The sequence below is a fragment of the Callorhinus ursinus genome, unplaced genomic scaffold, assembly GCF_003265705.2.
Source record: "Callorhinus ursinus isolate GAN/ISIS: 27379988/994484 unplaced genomic scaffold, GSC_fseal_2.0 scaffold6, whole genome shotgun sequence".
In the NCBI taxonomy this organism is placed as follows: domain Eukaryota; kingdom Metazoa; phylum Chordata; class Mammalia; order Carnivora; family Otariidae; genus Callorhinus; species Callorhinus ursinus.
This window is the reverse complement of record NW_027397068.1, coordinates 41,735,436-41,755,855: the sequence shown is the minus strand read 5'-3', so window position 1 is coordinate 41,755,855 and position 20,420 is coordinate 41,735,436. Positions and strand designations below refer to the sequence as shown.

The following is a 20,420-nucleotide window of genomic DNA, read 5'->3' as shown; positions in this document are numbered from 1 at the left end:
TCTGTAAATAATAGACCTATAAAAGCATGACTGGGGATAGAAAAAAATGCTGTTCTAGGAGGATCTCTACAGACTAGGCTCTGGAGACAAACAGGAATGGCAATTGTGTAGAGCACATTTGTATCTGCTTTCCTTTTATTTCCAGCAGGACACTATCTTGGAATATTAATCTGTGTGCTTTATTTTTGATACTTATCTTTTATAAACTTTCCCTAGTGAGTCACTGACATCCTCATTGCTTCAAAGAGAATTATCATCGTTTTAGTAGCAATGCAAAAAGAAAGAAATGGCTAGCCCTTGATTCTTTCTTTTCTTTTCTTTTCTTTTCTTTTTTTTTTTTAACTTCCAAAAGACTTTCTCAAAGTCCCTGTCAGAAATAAAGTTCTGGGGGCACCTGGGTGGCTCAGCCGGTTAAGCATCTGCCTTCGGCTTGTCATGATCCCACGTCCTGGGATTGAGCCCAGCAGCTTCTGGCTCCCTGCTCAGTGTGGGGAGCCTGCTTCTTCCTCTCCCTCTGCCCCTCCCCCAACTCGTGTTCTCGCTCACTCTGTTCTCTCTCTCAAATAAATAATCTTAAAAAAAAAAAGAAAGCTTTGAAACCAAAGTTTTTGATTTATAAGAAAAAAATAAAGGTTACTGAAAAAGAAAGTTTGGATAAGGAAAACCGCACATAGTGCATTTAACAGCAGATTGTAAAGTGAACAGTTATGACCATATTAGCCCAAACCTAAAGAGAATGTACTGGGTGTAGCTGATGAAGTGGTAAAGGGTGTGCCTTTGAATGCACAGCAGATCCTAACCAATGTGGACAGCAGCTGAATCAGCATTCTGAGGCTGACACATTAAACTCTGCTAGAAGTACAGAGACTCAGGGGAGCCACGTCAATACCCAGAGACCATTCTGCTCCTCCAGGGAGATGCTCAACTTGCCTATTCTCATTGTTCCTTCTCTGGGAAGATCTTCTACCAACATTTTGCATGTATGATGCCTGTGAATCATCCAGCTTGAAATAACAAGAAATAAGGCTTGTTCACGCCCCAAACTTTGCTAATGCTCATGGGGACTCTTCTAGGTGGAAGGTCTTCCTTTCAGTACCCAAAACACGGTGAAGCTCCACCAAAGAAAGGATGGGATTCTTGATACTGACAGGCGCATTTGGAGGGAGAATCAGCAAGGGGGAAAGACATCAAATTAAGAAAATACAAACTAAAGCATTAATTTACTAGAGGCATGGAAACTGCATATTGCATCTAGTTCTAGTGGAAAGACAAAGTGACTCAAGTATGAAAGGAAACAGCAGAATTGTGAAACGGTTTTCAGTGTTTTAATCACAAGAGAAGAAGGCCAGACTCCAAGTGAGGATTCTCAGATACGGCTGTAGTTCTCAATCAGAGCTGTACTAAAATACCATAGCTTTGTTACTCTGGGAATAGGGATCTTCAGCTTCTGTAAATCATGTATAATAATAGAAGAATAGGCACGCTGGGTGTCATACGCAAACAATGAATCATGGAACACTACATCAAAAACTAATGATATAATGTTTGGTGATTAACATAACATAATAATATAAATAAATAAATAAGTAAAATAAATAGAAGAATATGCAAACAAAGTAAGATTAGAGGCATGGCTAGTCAGCTCCATTATAGAAAAAGGTATGTGGAGGTTCCTGGAAAGTATTTTGCCACACAAAGAAAGGCTACATATGACCTGGGTATTAAAGGTTGAATTTAAGCATAAATTCTTCCCAGGACTCTGGGTAATCTGTTGTGTTTCTTCTCGATACCTTGGTTAGAATCAGTATCAAGTCATAAATCAGGTAACAAACTTGCATATGCACAAATATCAAGATCTACACTGGGATCCTTGCTATTAAAGGACAGCCAGAAAACAAGAACTCTGCTGTTTAAAGGTTCTGGGTAATCTAAGCCTTAACAAGTTAAAGTATGACTAATGGACAAATACAAATGTCATCATGCAGGAGTTTGTTAGAGACGAAATAACTCAGGCCTTACTCCAAAGGAATCAGAACCTGTATTTTAAAAAGATCTCCAGGTGATTCATACGATTCTTCACCTTGATAAGCCCTGGTTTGGTGGCCAGTTGCTTGGATTATTTTCTTTCTGCTTGCTACCACCACAGAGTGCTTGGCCAGCCCCAAAAGATGTTGAGTCCACTACCCATGCAATGGTGGAGTAGAAGGGAATGCTTCCAGGAGCTTTATTTGGTGGAGCTAGACAGTTACTGAAATCCACTCTATTAGGATTTGATTTCATTCCAGGGAGCACTGTTCATATGTCATTTCCCTTGGCCCTGGGGTGAATAAAACATGAACCTACATTGAAGAAGGGACAGTTAAGTAAACAAATACATAGAACGTACTGATAAGAGCAACTTGTTGCATTTGTTTTATGATGTATCAAATAGGCTTATTTAAAAACATCTAAAATGCTCTTTGAAAAATAAAAATTAAAAAATAAAATGCTCTTAATTGATTCTATAATTCCTCACTGTTATGTAGTAGCTCAGTGGCCGACATTCTCCTGATTAATGATGATGACATATGGCCTTTTGGCAAATTGAAGTTTAGTAGGAGAGATGGAAATATAAGTAAATATTATAATATGGTGTGAAAAATAATTCCTAATTATTTATAAAGTTATACAGAGATATTTAACATTTTTCTTTGTTTTTGTTTACCTTATTACATTTTAATTCAGTAATGTGTGTATCATTTGACAGTCTTACATGTCTCCAGTAAGCAATGTTATGCTGGCTCATAAGATAAGATAGGAGGCATTCCCACTTTATTCTTTGAAAGAATTTGAATGAGATTGGTATTGAAACATTCTTAAATGTTTTTAAGAATTCATAGTGAAGCTATGTGAACATGAAGTGTTGTTTTTCTTTCCCTCTGTTAAAATGTTTGAATTAATGATGGAATCTTTTGGGGGAGGATTCATTTTTTTAATGGATACAATTATTCAGGTATTAAATTTATTTCAAGTTGTATATTCTGAAGAATTTGTCTTTTTCACCCTGATTGTCAAATATATTGGCTTAACCTTGCTCATAATATACTCTGTCTAATCTGTAGGGTCCTTTGTAATATTAGCAAAATGTGTTTTTACTTATTTTTTCCCCTTGATCTCTTTTGATAGGGTTTTTAACAATTTTATTAATATTTTTAAAAAAACTAATTTGGCTTTATTGATTTCTTTTTCTGTTACATGTATATTGAGCTCTGGTTTCTTCATTATTTCAAAACTACTTTCGAGGGGTTTCCTTTGCTTTACTAGTTCCTGGGTATGAAAGCTTAGATCATTAAATTTTTAACATTTCTTCTCTTTTAACATCTCTGTGGAAGGACAAATGTTTTACCTCTTTAGCTTCATTGCCTTATATTTTCAGTTCAAAATATTTTCTAATCTCCATTCCAAACTATTGAGTTTATTGGTTATTTAGAAGTGTACTGCTTAATTTCTAAGCCACAGCAGATTTTCTAGCTTAATTCCACATTGATCAGAGAATACGTGCTGGATAATTGCAATAATTCTATATTTTCACTTTTCTATGTTTTGAGTCATTTTATAATTGAATATTATTTGTGTCTTTGAAAATAATATGCATCCTTTTACGTGGGTAGGTATAGTATTCTATATATGTTCCTTAAATGTGTTAACTGTGTTGTGTAGGTATTTTATGTCTTTTTTGAATTTTTATCTGATCGATATATTCAGAGAGGAGTATTAAAAATCTTCCACTGTGATTGTGGATATGGCTATTTCTCCTTTTAATTCTGTCCATGTTTGCTTTATATTTTTTGCAGCTATATTATTCTATTCAGGCAATATTGTAATATCTTCATGTGGACTGACCTTTTGTATCCTTATGGGCATATCCTCTTTATCTTTAGTGTTACTTCTGGCTTTAAACACTAACTTATCTGATAATTAGAATTACATGATGTTTTGTGTGTATTTAGATGATATATATGTTCTACTTTTTCTTAGTTTTAAATTTAAATTCTTAGATTTAAGATGGATCTCATATATAACATATAGTTGGGTTTTGTGTCCTTATCCAGACGTGATGGTTTTAGTCTTTTAAGTATTTGGTTTACACTTAATGTAATTACTGATATTCCTGACATTATAGCATGCATCTTGGTATTTGTTTTCTTCTTGACGTCCTTGTTTCTTGTTAGTTTTTCGCCTTTCTTAGATTCACTTGGATTATTTAATTATTTCTATCATTTAATTTTTTCATCTATAGTTGGTTTTTGGCAGTTATGCTTTCTTTTAGTCACTACACCAGAAATTATTAATCCTTGAAATATTATAATCTACTATAAGTATTATCTTTACCGTTTCCTTGCCTAGAACACTTTAACTCTTTTCTACCTTTTGTGCTATTGTTCTCATGCATTTTAGTTCTACGTCCATTTAAATTCCAAAAGACTTTACTGTTATGATTTTGTATTTTTTTATTCACATATTTATCCTTTCTATTACCTTTTTTCCTGAAATTCCACTTTTCTCTCTGGAACTTTTCCCCCCTCTACTTGAAGAACTCCTCTTTAGTATTTCTTTTTTGTTCCTTTTTTAAAAAAAATTTATTTAAATTCCAGTTAGTTAACATCCAGTGTAATATTAGTTTCAGGTGTACAATATAGTGATTCAACACTTCCATACAACACCCTGTGTTCATCACAGCAAGTGCCCTGCTTATATTTCTTCTAGTGCATGTTTGCTGGTAGTGAATTAAGTTCTTATTGCCTGAAAATAATTTTACTTTACCTTTATTGTTGAGCCATATTTTTGCAAGGAATGAAATTCTAGGCTGCCACTTTTAAAGCACTTTAAAGGTGTCATTCAATTGCCTCCTAGAGTCATTGTTTCTGCTGAAAGTTCAATTGTCAGTCATTTTGTTGTTTCTTTAAAGGCAATGGGTCTTTCATCTTTGATGGCTTTTAAGATTTTTCTCTTTGATTTTGATTTTCAACAATGATTCTAGGCTATACCTGAATGTGGTTTTCTTGATATTTATTCCACTTGAGATCTGAAAGTCTTCTTGAGTCTGTGGGTTTATGTATTTAATTAGTTTTAAAAAATTCTCTGTCATTGTCTCTTCAGATATCGCTTCTGTCCAATTTTATCTCTCTTCTCCTTCTGGAAATTCAACATTTGTATACCGAAACTTTAGCTGAGCCCTATATTTTTCTGACATTCTTTTTATAGTTTTATTCTTTCCTTTCTGTGTTTGTTGACTCTGTGCTTTGTTTTGGATATTTAGTATTAACCTATCCTTCAGTTCACCAATCTTGTCTTCTAATCTTTCAGGAATTCATACACCTAATGAGTTCTTGCTTTTAAATATTGTATTTTTCAGTTCTGGAATTACCATTTGATTCTTTATATAGATCCCGAATCTGTGAGGGTAAATTCTTCATCTTTAAATATATTATCTCTTCATCTATAAATATATTATCTCTTAATAATATATTCAATATATTATTTTCTTCAACATGTTAGTTTTTTAAAGTCCTTATCAGGTAATTAAAATATTTGCATCATCTGTTGCCCTGCCTCAGTTGTCTGCTTTTTCTTCACCTTTGGTAATGAGGTTCTCTCTTTTAGCAAGTGTAGGAATTTTCAATTGCCTGATATCATGCACAAAAATAAATTGTAAAGACTAAGATAATGCTGTCTATGTCTTGAGGTGTTTCCCTTTTTCCTCAACAAGACAGATGAAGCAATGGCTGATCAGCTAATTTTAATCAAGGACTATACTGAATTGAGCCTGGATTTTAGCTCTGGAAATGTTTGTGGTACCTCTCCTTTGCCCCTGGTTCACTCTACAGATTTCTCAACTATAAGTTGAGTTTATTATGTAGAGCCCCACTCCTATCTTCAATCTCCATTCTGTAAGACTGCCCCAAATTTTTTACTCTGCTTTTAGTATTCCTATTTATGTTTTTAGCCTTACAGAATTCACCAATTCCCTAAAATAAAATTTAAAAAAAAACCCTTTAAAACAAAACAAAAAAACAACTGTCCATGTGCTCGAGGACCTCTACCCCAAAGCTATCCTGATTTATACATACCCCAGAAATAGTCACATATGGGTTCAAAGCCTAGATTCTTAACATCCTTCTCTAATCAGAATCAGCAAATGTCCCCAGGGTATAGCATATTTAAGAAGTCAGCTCATCTCTTTGTGGTTACTTACCTTTTCAGAATATCATGACTTCACTACTGTTTGTGAATTGTCGGTGTCTGAAATTTATAATATATACACATATAGCCACTATATATTTTTTTAAAAAGTCAATTTCTTGCTTCATCTCATAGTCAAACTATAAGTATTTCTGTAGGCCCCTCTCTGCCAAATTATGTTTTTTCCTCTTTTATTCATTTTTCAAAATACAATTTGCCATTTATTTTCTTCTCTGAGTCAGATGTGAATTAAAAAGTTGGGTTCTCTGGAAATAATGAAAAGTCCTCTTGGACCTGTAGAATTTAAGGTGACAATGGAATTGACATGACACCAAGAGAAAGTTGGAGGTATGGTACTTTAACTTAGCAAGAAGGTCAGAACTGAAGAGATAAATCTGGTAGATATATGTACAAATATGGTAATTTAAGTTATGACAGTACATGGCATTTTCAAGTGAAAGAATGTAGGCAGAGAAGTAGAAAGGTTCAAGGACTCTATTGCTCACTTTAGGGGTATTAAAATGAAGTGGAAAAAGTAAGCAAAGAGAACTGAGGAAGTAAGAAAATAGGCCGTTTATTTCAATACACGATTAAAGAAAACAAGAGAAGAGAGGCAGTGATGGTTTTACCAAATTACAATACGTTGGTTTATTTCTATTTGGGGGGCAAGATTACATTATATTTAATTCTTAATTACATGTAGGACATTTTTATTCTACATCCTAAAGCAAAATCTTTCATTTCATTGGGAAATGAAAAATTTTCCTATTAGTTTAGTAATAGTTAAGTGAAGTTTTCTTAGACTATAGACATTTTACAGTTAGAAAAACAAAATAAAGAAATCCAATCAATTTTCCTCTTTATATTTGTTAAATTTAGTCTTAAATAAATTATCAGTGGTGTTCTTTTTTTTTTTTTTAAAGAATTTATTTATTTATTTGACAGAGAGAGAGACACAGTGAGAGAGGGAACACAGCAGGGGGAGTGGGAGAGGGAGAAGCAGGCTTCCCACTGAGCAGGGAGCCCGACGCGGGGCTCGATCCCAGGACCCTGGGATCACGACCTGAGCCAAAGGCAGACGCTTAACAACTGAGCCACCCACACGCCGAGGTGTTCTTTTTTATGAATAATTGCACAGATATTTTTACTTCTTGAAGAACACCGCTAATTGAATTAAAAAGGATTATAGCAGATTTCTCTCCAAACCATCTTTTTCTGTATGAAATCATAAAAGCAAAATTTGATACAAGCACTGATATCATTGAGCAGAAAATATCCAAATATCAGATACCTCTTTAAATGAATAACTTTTTTATAGAAGGAATAAAACTGGGATTGTTGCAATAGTACATTTTTTTTTTCTACACAGTACTTTACATCTGGTTTTAAGGATTTATTTCCTATTGCCTATAGTGTGTGACAGGTTTTATCTTCTTCTTGTCTCTTACATTTGAAAGAGTGCAATTTTATTCCCCAAAGCTTAGATAGCCCACATTCTTACATGGCTTTTTAATCTCAAATTATTAAAATGAAAATTTATATCAGATCTTAGAAGCGACTATCAAAATTATTAAAATATCACCGCTTTCCAAAAGTTGCTATTAAATGTGTTCATTCTGAAACATACACAGCATTAATTGCTTTAGGCTATGTTTAACTAGATAAGTTTCTGATAATATAATGAAGACTGAGAGACATGTATCTGCATCCCGATTCTCAAAGGGTTAAACACAAACAAATTGGGTTGTGTGAACTGTAAATCAAACCCTTTGTTACTCCTTTAGGCTCTGTAAATTTATTTCTAAAGACAGGTGCATCATTCTCTAATGTTGCTGCATAAATTACAAAAGTAGAAACTAAGAGCTCAAAATAGTCATATAAATAAAAGTGTTAGAATATAATTTCAGCTTCAGAATAATTTACAATTGTATCACATCCAATAGGATACAGATTTTTACAGATAACCTGAAGACCACTATGTATTTCCCCTGTGTATTACTATTCAAAACTTATTTCATAAATTTCATTTTCCCAGGTGCTGAACCTAATAGGTGAATTGCCATATTACATGTGTTTTCCTTCTAATTGCTATGCACTTTGAAGTTCAAAATCTAGACTACAGAACAAATAGCAGATCTCTTCTCTTTTCAAAATAAGTCGACTCAGTTGATAGCTGGGATTAATTCCCATTTCTCTCTATTTGATATGTGAGCAAGAGAATCACAACTGCCCACAATAATACAACGCAACAAGAAGACTATTTACATGAGGAGTTCACAAGACTATTAATCCAATAGTCCAAGTCACATTTAATGTTCAAAGGCAATTGCCTACATATTTCGCAGACACTTTGGGTTGCAAACTAATGTCATCTCTGTTTTCTTAACAGAACATCTATTAAAATATCAACCCAGGAAGTAACACACTGTAGGATGTTTTAGGATATTTAGTTATAACACCAGTATCCAAATAATTAATGTAAATAAGGTAGAAATAATTATCATGCAATATAAATGTTTATTTGTTGCTATCATATTATGTACTGTTTTACACTAATTCTCATTACTTTGTCAATTTCACTGAGACAAAATTCTTAAAAAGCAGTTTCTCTGGTTGATTAGTTTTATTTTCCCTTAGGTCTCATGAGAATAATAATTAAAATATACTAATAGATAGTTTAATAATAGTGTTGGGTTTACACAGAATTTTTGATGAACAAAATATATATATTACCTATATAACTATAAGTACTAAGGGAACTGAAGATCAAACAGGCCAGGTCTGTGTGTCACGTTCTTGTGATTAAGCCATTTCATCACTGAATATATACACCAGGTTGGTTAATGACTCTAATTTCTGGATCGCTCCAAAGTACATGGCATATAGTTTAGCAGAGAAGATACTGTGGGAAATGACAACACAAAATTCTGAACTCTAATAGGTGATAAAACGTGCCTTAATATTTGGCCACTTTTTATCACTTCTTGCCTAGATATCTCCATTATGAAGAAATCACCTATTTACAAAATGTTTTATAGAAATAAACACACTTCTTTCACTTATAAAGACTACAGAATTTATTTCCCAGTATTTCTCCCTCAGCCTCAAACAAACTGGCCCACTTCTATGGTCAAACTTTTTATTTATTTTTTTGGTGGAGTGAGGGAAAAACAGTTTATATTCTGTAATCTAAGTATTATCAACAGTTTCAGGAGTCCCATTTTTGAGTTTTCATATATCTGTACATTTTTCAATCACCATTGCTTCCTTCTGGCGCTGCATTACTTGAAGAATGTGAGGCAGTTGCAGAAGCTAAAGAATTAAATGGTATAAATACACCTTTCTCAAACCTTTTGAGTAGCAAAGGGAGGAAAAAATTCAGTACAGATAACTATATAACTTTGCCCTTTATGGTTTTCCTTTAGATTATTTGTTAAAAGGAAATTATTAAATTTTCATGTGCTCTGTAGAGTCTTGCCTTGGTTTATAAGATGAAAAGAAAAAGGGAATATTAACTACTTCATTTCCAAGGGATAGACACTACCTGCCTATGTGCATTAGCAGAATTCTTAGTCATTTGGGTTGCAACTGTCTTGAACTACAATGTTTTAGGATGTGCCTTCACTGTCGATTCAATGTCCATGTCGGAGGTCAGGAGATCACAAGCTTTATTCTGTGCCTGCAGTGATCACGTGGTGAAGCGAGCACAATTACAGAACATTTCTGCAGCCAGCTTGGCTCAAATCTCCCTCTCTCCTTCTTTATATATATATATATATATATATATATATAATTTACAACTCTGATCTGCTAGATTATTTTACTCAGGCAATATATCTGAATACATGCCTTCCAGTTTTTAGGGTGATTATTTAAAATAAAAAATATCATTAAAAATCATTCTAGTATGGAATTTCTTTGAACAAAGTAGATTATAGAACTGCAGGGATGTATCAACTGGGGAAGCAGGTATGCTTTTCCAGGACAGAGGAGGTGTGAGTTTTAAGCAGATATCTTGTCTGTGTCCTTCTGATGCTCACCTGAACAATTTCTTTTCATTGGTCACGGTTTCTTCGGGAAAGGATTGCCTGCTGCCAAGAATGTGGAAGACAATGCCTGGCAAGAATCACAGAAATGCCATCTACCAGCGCAGATTTTGCAGAAGGCCACAGTGAGGACGCGCCCAAAATCTGATCATAAAAGCACAGGTTCCAGAAGCTTTGGTTCTATCTCATACCGTAATGTCACCTCTTATTTTATCCTTCATCATTTGCCATTCAACAAAATAATCAAGATTATTTATACTAGTTATAAAGCCACATCACAGTTAAATAATAAACTTTCTTGAAAATGCTCAGAGTGCTTTGTGCAGCTCCTATATGCTAGATTACAAATGTGTATTATCGCTACCCCCATCTCCCACCCTCTAAAATATAAAGCCCTTACAAGGGTATTTCCTGGCAACTTTTCAGCTCTTTTTACCTTTTAAAGCAGGCTATCATCTCTGAGTTTTAAAAAATGTCAACATCTTTGCAGGGTTTTTGTGCTCTAATAAGGAAAGGGTATAGAACATTTTAAAATCTGTCTTTAAAAGTTAATATGAAGAAGCATAAGTTTGCAACTCTCCCAAGTATCTTAAGAAGGATTTACTACTACTTTGAAAAACTATCTCATTTGGCTTATTTGCTGGTAATTGCATTCCAATAGAAGAAGGATGCTGTTTTTAGAGATCTAAAAACTACATTATTTCAATAGCAAAAGCATTCCTGTTAGAAATATAACAGTAATATACATACACAAGCAAACATGAGGATAGCACAAAATAAAAAAAAAACTATGCAAAAAAGTATGTTGTCTTTCCTAGACTTTATTCATTCATACAATTAATTATATCCCTCTGGTAACAATTTTATTCAACTAAAATCCATTAATTGTTTGAATTATTGCATTGCTATTTGGGTCCAAACAGGAAAACCTCTAGGACAGTAATAAGCAAACTAAGTAACTTCAAAAACCTTCAAATTTTTCAAAATGAAAAAATTCCTGTTCTGCTTCAGAAATCTCTCATCAGTCAATGCTTTAAAAATACACAGCATGGTCACTGTAATGATCATGATTTCATACTAGTTTTGCTTAAAAATAATAAAAGCACGTTTTGTGACAAACTAAAACATATCTTTGATGGTAGAAAAGCAGATGTATAGGTGAGGACATCTTTCAATTTACCTTCATTTGAGGTGCATCTAAGTGACAAGAGAGGGTGAAACTCTGCTTGTTAACACACTACTGATGACTCAGGCAAATCAGATGGCAAATTACCTTTGAGAGGTCTCCAGCCTCCAAATAGAAGCAGATAACAAACACATTCCAGGTAACCCAGAGGACTAGCCAGACAGCATACTGTAGAAAAAGCAAGAGAGAAGTAACAGAAAATTAACTTGGAATCAGCTGAGTAAGATTTAAATGGAACTCAAACTTTTGAACACCCAAATCTTAAGATTAGTGGAAAATATTAGACATTATTTCTAAGGAACAGGCTGAGGTGCACATTTTTCTCTCTGTTGATTTTTTTCTCACTGTTATGGTCTCATTATAGCCCAAACTTGCTTAGGGATAACTTTTAGACTTTTATAGTAGCCCACATTTATGTTTTAAGTGGGGATGATTATGTTTCCCAGATATCTAATAAAATTGGATACACCAACAGATACATCAAATAAAAATCATCCAAAAGAGACTCATATCTTCCTTTAGCAAAATCAACCCCATGCTTGATGACATACAATCTTTCTCCAAGTTATCTGGTGTCATCTTCAAATCAGTCCCCATGCCTCAGTCGTATCTAACCAGCTTTAGTTCTCTGGTGTCTTCGTTTCCTGTCTCTCTTCACCTTCTTCTTTTATTCTCTCATGATCTCCCATTACAGTGACCATTGAGTTATTATCTCTGATTTTACACGGTTGGCTATTCAGTGTGTTTTCATCACTTATGACAAATTTTTCTTACCAAGATATAGTTCTCAGCATTTGGCCAACTAAAATATATTAAGCATTTAGAGGGCAACAGGCTAGAAGGACACTGAAAATACAAAGACCAAACATAAATTCTCCCTGAATTCAAGTCAAGTGACAGAGACAGGTAAGAAGAGATTATTATTATGCAAGAATCATAAAAAGGTTAGTTGAGCACAAGGAAGGAATATGGGAGAAGTATATAAACTATCCTGAGAAAAAGTCCTGCAAAGCTTAACAGAAGAGATGAAATACCTTCCATAGAGGTGAAGCAAGCTATTTTGTGGACTTTACCAAATAAAAGTATGGAGGTTATAAGGGCTCTGATGGAAAGTGCTGAAAACAAAGAAAACATCAGGTGTGAACTCTATAAAATAAGACAAGAAGATATCATGTCATTTCTCTGCTAAATAAATTCCAATAGCTCCCATCCTGTACATGGTGCAATCCAAAATTTTTATTTCATAGTTCAAGAACCTCCATGATCTTGTACATGTTATTTTTTCAGACACGTGTTTCAATTCATCTCTTATGTCATTAGGGATTACAGGCACATCAGATTACTTGCTGTTGAGCCGACACAGAAAGCTATTTCTTACCTCTGTACCATTTTGTATATTATTCCTCTATCCTTTAATAATTTTTCTCTTCCCTAGGTACTCCTTTACCACCTATCAATATTTTGGTTTTTCACCAAAGCTCAATTTAAATATCGCTTCCTGAGTGATAACCAGTCAGAATTGACTTAGCCCAATGAGTAGTGCTTAGTGCTCCAATGAGCTCTTGCTTCCCTTAATTTGATTCCAAATGTCTTATATCTAATTATTTGTATATTTTCCTCCAATGTCCAATCATAAACTCCTTGAGAAAAGGGGCTTTTTAAAATGTATGTTTATATCCCTAAATTGTTAACTTTGTACAAAACAGACTTCAGAAAGTATTTTGCAAATAAATGAACAAATGAGGAATAATACAGAGCAAATTTTACTATTTTCAGATGGAGAACCCATTCTCCTGTCCCAGACCTGGTTTTAATGAGAATACTATGATCACATATGTAGTGTGAAGAGTAAGGGTCCTACATGATGAGTTTATGTAATAATAAATAGTGACTCAGCTGTTTTCCAGATGATGGATTTACCTTACTGCTGAATATGTATATTGTTCAGTGAGAATAAAGTAAGAGCAATAAACTAAATGGTCCAAGACATAAGAAGGAGCTTGAGAGTTCTGTTTGAGGTAAGGGCTGGGGACTGGATATAGGGTCAGAAACCTAGACAGGCTGCAACTAGGAATGTTAGTTATAAAACAGAGATCCAATGAATATTTAAGTTTGCACAGTATTGCAAAGTGTATATTCATCTTACAATTTAAAAAAACAACTAAAAATCTAGATTTATTTGACTCTTTGACAGATTTGGATCTAAGTTTTAGAAATATAATGAAGTGTTGGGTCATACTTTAAAGGTAACAGGTTAAGAATTAAAAGTGTTTATAGTTTCCAGTGGCTTGGTTTAAGTGACTTTATAAAAGAATAAAAGAGTGACTGACTGAAGGTTTTTTTTTTTTTTAAAGGTTTTCTTTATTTGACACAGAGAGAGAGTGAGAGCAGGAACACAGCAGGGGGAGGGGGAGAGGGAGAAGTAGGCCCCCCGCCGAGCAGGGAGCCCGATGTGGGGCTTGATCCCAGGACCCTGGGATCATGACCTGAGCCGAAAGCAGACGCTTAACGATTGAGCCACCCAGGGGCCCTGACTGAAATGTTTTATCCTATCCTTTGTTCATGGTGATACACTTTTCCCACCTTATTTATGATGGGAAGCCAAATAAGCACTATTTTTTAAAAGCCAAAGTAGCACAATTAGGGGCACCTGGGTGGCTCAGTCATTAAGCGTCTGCCTTTGGCTCAGGTCATGGTCCCAGGGTCCGGGGATCGAGCCCCGCATCGGGCTCCCTGCTCAGCGGGGAGCCTGCTTCTCCCTTCCCCTCTGCCTGCCGCTCCCCCGGCTTGTGTTCCCTCTCTAGCTGTGTGTGTGTCTCTGTCAAATAAATAAATAAAATCTTTAAAAAAAAAAAGAATATCAATGTTGTAGTTTTTCATTTTCACAATCGAAATTATATTTTAAGCTCCTTAAATGCTGAAAAGGTTATCTGCATCCTTGAGGTATACATGTCATAGGCACTATTTCAATATTAGATATTGAATATATAATAGGAATTGGACTTTTCATCCAGATACATTTAGACATCATCTACACTTACTTACCTTAATGTGTATGTGCAGATCTAAATTATACTTAGCTTGGTTAAAAAAATAAGCTGAAAAATTTATATTTCAGTCCAAAATCAATAATTTTATGAAGGATAGGTGAGATAATGGGTCACAAGCAAATGAATAGCACATAGAGATTAAGAACTTGAGACCTAAGGTCAAGCTCTAGTCACTTGGGAGCTCTGTGGCTATTTTCATGCCAGATGGTCTCACTACACTTTAGTTTCCTCAAACATAAAATAGCCTTAGTAACAGGAGCAAACACACATAGTTTATATAAAGATGGAATGACAGAGTGCTTGAAAATAGTCAGTATTTGAGTTCTTACTACCTCCTGCCATTTTATTATGATTATATCACCACTTCTGGTTTAAATAATATAGCAGTAATCCCCAAATTTTATCTCCTTAGGATACTAAAAATACACTTTTCACATTAATGTAAAACATTCTTTTATCTAATTGAACTTGCAATCTAGACCTGTTTCCCTGAATGCCACATATTCTTCTCTAGAATGTTCTTTTTGGATACATTAATGCCAATGTTGATAGATCATGGCATTTTATGAAACAAATCTTTCTTCATTTAATTTCATTAAAACTATACTATTTCTGACTCAGCACCCTACATAATTATAAGGCCTTCTGTATCTTGCTTTATGAGCTGCTTTTTTTATTCATGTTTATTAGTAATAACTTTTTTTAAAGATTTATTTATTTATTTGAGAGAGAGGGAAAACGGGGGGGCCAGAGGGAGAGGGAGATAAAGAGAATCTCTTCCTGCTGAGCATGGAATCCCACATGGGGCCCGATACTAGGACCCTGAGATCATGACCTGAGCCAAAATCAAGAGTCCGATGCTTAAGCAACTGAGCCACCCAGGCACCTATTTTGTTCTTCTTTTTATCCCTTTTCTCCCAGAGTAATTTAGAAGGATATGTCCAGAATGAACATAACAAATATTCTTTCCATATCTTTGCAATTTACTTGCATAATTTTCATTTCATCCTGTACTTCACTACAAACCAGTTGGCCTCACAATGGACTCTACATCATTAAAGATTTACAAAAGAGAATTATCACCTTTACTGGTGTGATACCTTTAATAAACACAGAAACCCACACATGCTAAGGGGGTAATTCTTGCATTTCCCAAAAGCCAGGCTTTATCTCATTTAACTTTATTCATTAACTTTCTCTCATTTAACTTGTATCCCCTTTCCTTCATTCTCCTCTTTTTATTTATTTTTCATACTTGCTTCTCTCATTTTAGTAGCTGGCATTTGCCTAAATCAAATCATCCCCAAATGAATTTTGCCTAGTTTCTTAAATATAGATTTTGCATTCCCTTGTAATCTGGCCTGTGAGTGATTTTTTGTCCATTAAACCCTATCTTTCACGCTTCTTAAAATTACTCATCATAATTATTTAAGAGTATGAATATCTGTACTAACTTCTTCCCAGTTGCTACAGCTACAGTTGATGTGATATAACTGACAATTCTCAGTTTGAATATAATTGAAAACGATGTCCTGCCCAGGAGAGATAACCTAACAGGATAACAAAGTATCACAATTTCCAGATATCACCTTCCTTGTAGTTATTTGCTATAAAACAAATTTTTCTTTAGCCTCTCTTTTTTCTGTGAAAAAGAATTCTGGTATTTTATGTTTCAGGTTAAAAAAACCAAACAACTATGAGATAACTGTGGTGATAGAGAAATCCTATTGTATGATGAAATTCATTTTTTAAAGGCTGATTTCTGTAACACTAAATGGACCATTGGAGAGGCTGATTTAACTTGAGTCTCCAACTAAATGGTAAAAATTATCAGCTGAAAAGTAATTGAATCATCATGGTTTCCCTCTTGTATTTGTGGCTCTAATGATGAAATGAAATTAGCTGCATAAGATAAAAATTAGTTAAGGCTGTCAGTCATGACAGGCCAGAATATTGGCCAGATCCACAGACACGGTGCTATTACAGGCCATGGTTACATAATAATTAGCAAGGTAGAGCCTCAGACGAGAAGGCTGGTAAACATTTTATTGGAAAATAATGATTTGCACCTTAATGACACTGCCATTGCTTTTCTACCTCTCTCTTATGATAAAGCTTCCTAAAGTCTGTATTTTTTGAATTATAAAGTATATTTAACATACACAAAACATGAATTTTAGCATTAGTTTCTCAAGTTTCATGTACACACACATACACAGATACAACTTTTTTATCCTTATTTGAATTATATTCAAATTATAAATTATTTTGAGGAAAATTGGAATCTTTAACGCACTGTATTTGCAAAATAACTTTTTTTCTACAAAAATTCTGGAAGAGAGGTTATTAAGACAAATGGAGTTTCTTACTTTCTTACTAATTCACAATGATTCTAAAATCAATTTCAGGAAAAAAAAGAGTTTCCCATTAAAGCAAGCATTCTTTGAAAGGGGGTTTAAATTCATGATTTTTCTGGCTTTCTAATTTCTTATTTCTTTTTTTTTTTTGGATGTCTGGGGAGAATAAAACATATTGGAATACTATATTAGTAGATACTAATCAAATTTTTCGAAGAACATGTTTCTATGTTTATTTAGGCATTTTTTGATAGTAGAAGATTTCTCATGCACAATGTTACTGGGTGAAATATTGAAAAATAACTATATTTTCATTATGTAATACATTCTAATACATTTCTAATTATGTTTCACTATAACTTATACTTTTTAAAATGTTATGCATGAAAGTAATTTTGCTTGGACCCTCGAAGGGCATCCTTCTTGCAAACTATTTCATTGTTTTCGTTCTTTCCTCTCCCTTCCTCCAATATATTCAGGTTACAATTGGACTGTAAACTACATCAGGGCAGAGACTATCTTTTTTGTTTACCACAAAAATAGCTGCTAGAGTGTGTGTGTGTGTGTGTGTGTGTAGATAAATGATAGATAGATAGATAGATGGATAGATGGATGGATAGATAGATGGATAGATGGATAGACAGATGATAGATTATAGATAGATGGATAGATAGATAGATGGATAGATGGATAGACAGGGATAGAGATATGAGGAGGGAGGGAGAAAAAGAGGGAGAGGGAGAGAAAATGCTAACGCAAACATATATAAATATATATGAATGGACTAAATTATATTAGTGACTTTCTCTTAAAAATTACAATTTAGAAAATTATTATTCAGTAATATTACTGTAACAATTAGAAGATGAAAGAGGGTAATGCAGTTCAATCACTGGCCACATGATGCCCTAAATACTTAATTAGAAAAGGAGTTGGGCCAGTGAATCAGTTAACATTTCACAAGCACCAGCTGGATGCAAGTGACTATAACAGATGCTGTAGAGAAACATTACAAGGATATAACAAAGTCAATCCCCTAAAATGATTTTTATTTATCACTGACATGCAATTGATGTGATCTATAGGAATGTTTTCAGGAATGATTACTTTTAGTACAAAGCAAAACTATCAGCTCACCAACATTACTGATATGGTGTTGCTAACAGAAAAGGAATAGTGTAATCCATTCTAGTAAACTGTGTTAGGAGCATTCTTAAGAAGAATTATATTAGTAAATCATACCTTAAAAACAACTTCTTTAAGCAAGGGTTTAGAATTATTAATAATCTGGTGTTTTAATAAATATAAATGTACATTCATAAAACAAATATCCTTGGTCAAAATAGTTAGACTATATTCATCTTTTGTTCAAAGTTAATTACATTTTAGCTTAATTTTATCACCTTCAACAGCAGTATCACAATCTGCTCAGGCATTCTCATCAATTCCTCATCCATTGTTATGATTAAAAAAAAAGAGCAAAAGTGGCCCACAGAAAGGAACTTATTTCCTAATTCTTGATCATTTTATGACCAGGGACAGGCTGCTTTATGATTTAAGTTCCGTCTCTTAACTCAAAAATCCTGTTGTATCTATGCCATACTATAAAAACTTGTCCCTTAAGAGAAATACCTACATAAAAATACAATGTTATTACAACTTCCTGTTTGACCAGGGATGAAGGCTCTGATCAGTTAATTAGCCAGAACTGGATAGAAATCCAATTCTAATCAGACATCATGTTGAAGATCATAAAGGAAGGCAGGTTTCTACCTTCTCATTTTTTACCAATGCTGTTATCATATGATTAAACTTCCTTGTGATTTTATATTTACTTAGATATTTTAAAGACTGCATGACTTTTAGTTCATTTTAAAATAAGATTTATTATTCTTTTTTTCCCAATTACAAGAAATTTCTTATTGTAGAAAATACTTACTATTTGAATATCAAAAAGAGAAATTTGGAAAATACCATACTTAGATATAATCACTGGTATCATATATGTTTAAATTAAATAGGAAACTTGTTCTTTATTGGGTTACTAGATTTTTTTGCCACTTGATTAAATAGTCACCTTGAGTATTCTGCAACACTCATGTCAATTCAATGATAAACTATGAGTTATTCAACTAATTATCTATTAACTTTTTTGTGCTTCTCTTATTGTTCTATTTTGATCAATTGCTACAAATCTGAATTTTCCTTAAAATGTTTAGTTTGACATATTAAATCATACCTGAAAATATTTTGCTTACACAGACTATTTCTAAGACAGACTATAAATGTTAGAATATCCAACGGGCATTATTATTTTTTTTAAAAGATTTTATTCATTTATTTGAGAGAGAGAAAGAGCAGAAGGGAGAGGGTCAGAGGGAGAAGCAGACTCCCTGCTGAGCAGGGAGCCCGATGTGGGGCTCGATCCTGGGACCCTGGGATCATGACCTAAGCCGAAGGCAGCCGCTTAACCAACTGAGCCACCCAGGCGCCCTCAACGGGCATTATTTTAATGAACATATAAACATGACTATTAAGTTTTATGCAACTCCAAATAAAAGCAGTATCCCCAAAGGTATTCTATTCTTCTTGAAGCAAAAAGTAGAAAGTAATTCTCTTTGATTGAAAAAAACAATAATACTCATTTAGCATGAAGACATCAGTATACCATGAATTTTAACTCATTGAAAATATTTCACACAGAGATATTTATAGCTCTACAGCCCTAAAACTAGGAGAGTTCCTTTGAAAGGAATTTCGATATTGAATAAAAATAAATCAAATTATATAGGAACATTCTAACTGATGTATGCAAAAAAGAGATTTGAATAGCTAATATAACAAAACTAGTGAGAGCTAATATAACAATCTACAGTTTTAAAATCTGAAATTTATACAGTTTAAGAATCAAACAGTGATTTTATTTAATGATATTTATTTGTCAAGCAGGGTTTTTAGATGTTGATGCACAATACATAGATTATAAAGTGATAAGTGATGAGAAAAAAGTCTTCCCTCAAACTATTAAAAAGGCAATTTCTGTTTCATTGTCACATAATCATCACCACTTGTGTTTAAAAGTGACATCAAAAACAGTATTTTTGCTAGTCAGTGAATAATTAAAAAGTCAAATATACTGATCTCATTGGTTTTAGAAATCATAGTTAACTCTAGTAAGAGTGGTTTGCCCTGTGCTGAAGTTTCTTGGACTAGCCCAATAATACTTAAAGTATATGAAATTGCTTCTAGGTCTGGTGTTCTGGTGTTTGAAGATCAAGTCAAATGATATTATAATGTATTTTAAAAAAAAACTAGTATCATGTGAATTTGAAAATTGTTATACCATACATGTAACACTGTATTTCATTACTTTGCTGCTCCTCTGCTCCCCACATATAAGATGGCAGACTGAGAAATAGCCCTCCCAAAGGTACTGACATCCTAATCTCTGAAACCCACTAATATCACTTTATGTAGCCAACAAGAAGGAAGGAAGGAAGGAAGGAAGGAAAGAAGGAAGGAAGGAAGGAAGGAAGGAAGGAAGGAAGGAAGGAAGGAA

At 33.8% G+C, this 20,420-nt stretch overlaps 1 protein-coding gene across 5 annotated transcripts in view; it reads right to left on the bottom strand.

Moving 5' to 3' along the window:
- NKAIN2 (sodium/potassium transporting ATPase interacting 2) overlaps positions 1 to 20,420 on the bottom strand; it is a 965,996-nt gene that overhangs the window by 428,173 nt on the left and 517,403 nt on the right. For all 5 annotated transcript variants that reach the window (XM_073893867.1, XM_025865124.2, XM_073893866.1 and 2 more), the window contains one exon: positions 11,542 to 11,622. In XM_073893867.1, the coding sequence (XP_073749968.1) occupies positions 11,542 to 11,622 (81 nt within the window). The remainder of the gene's footprint in view (positions 1 to 11,541; positions 11,623 to 20,420) is intronic.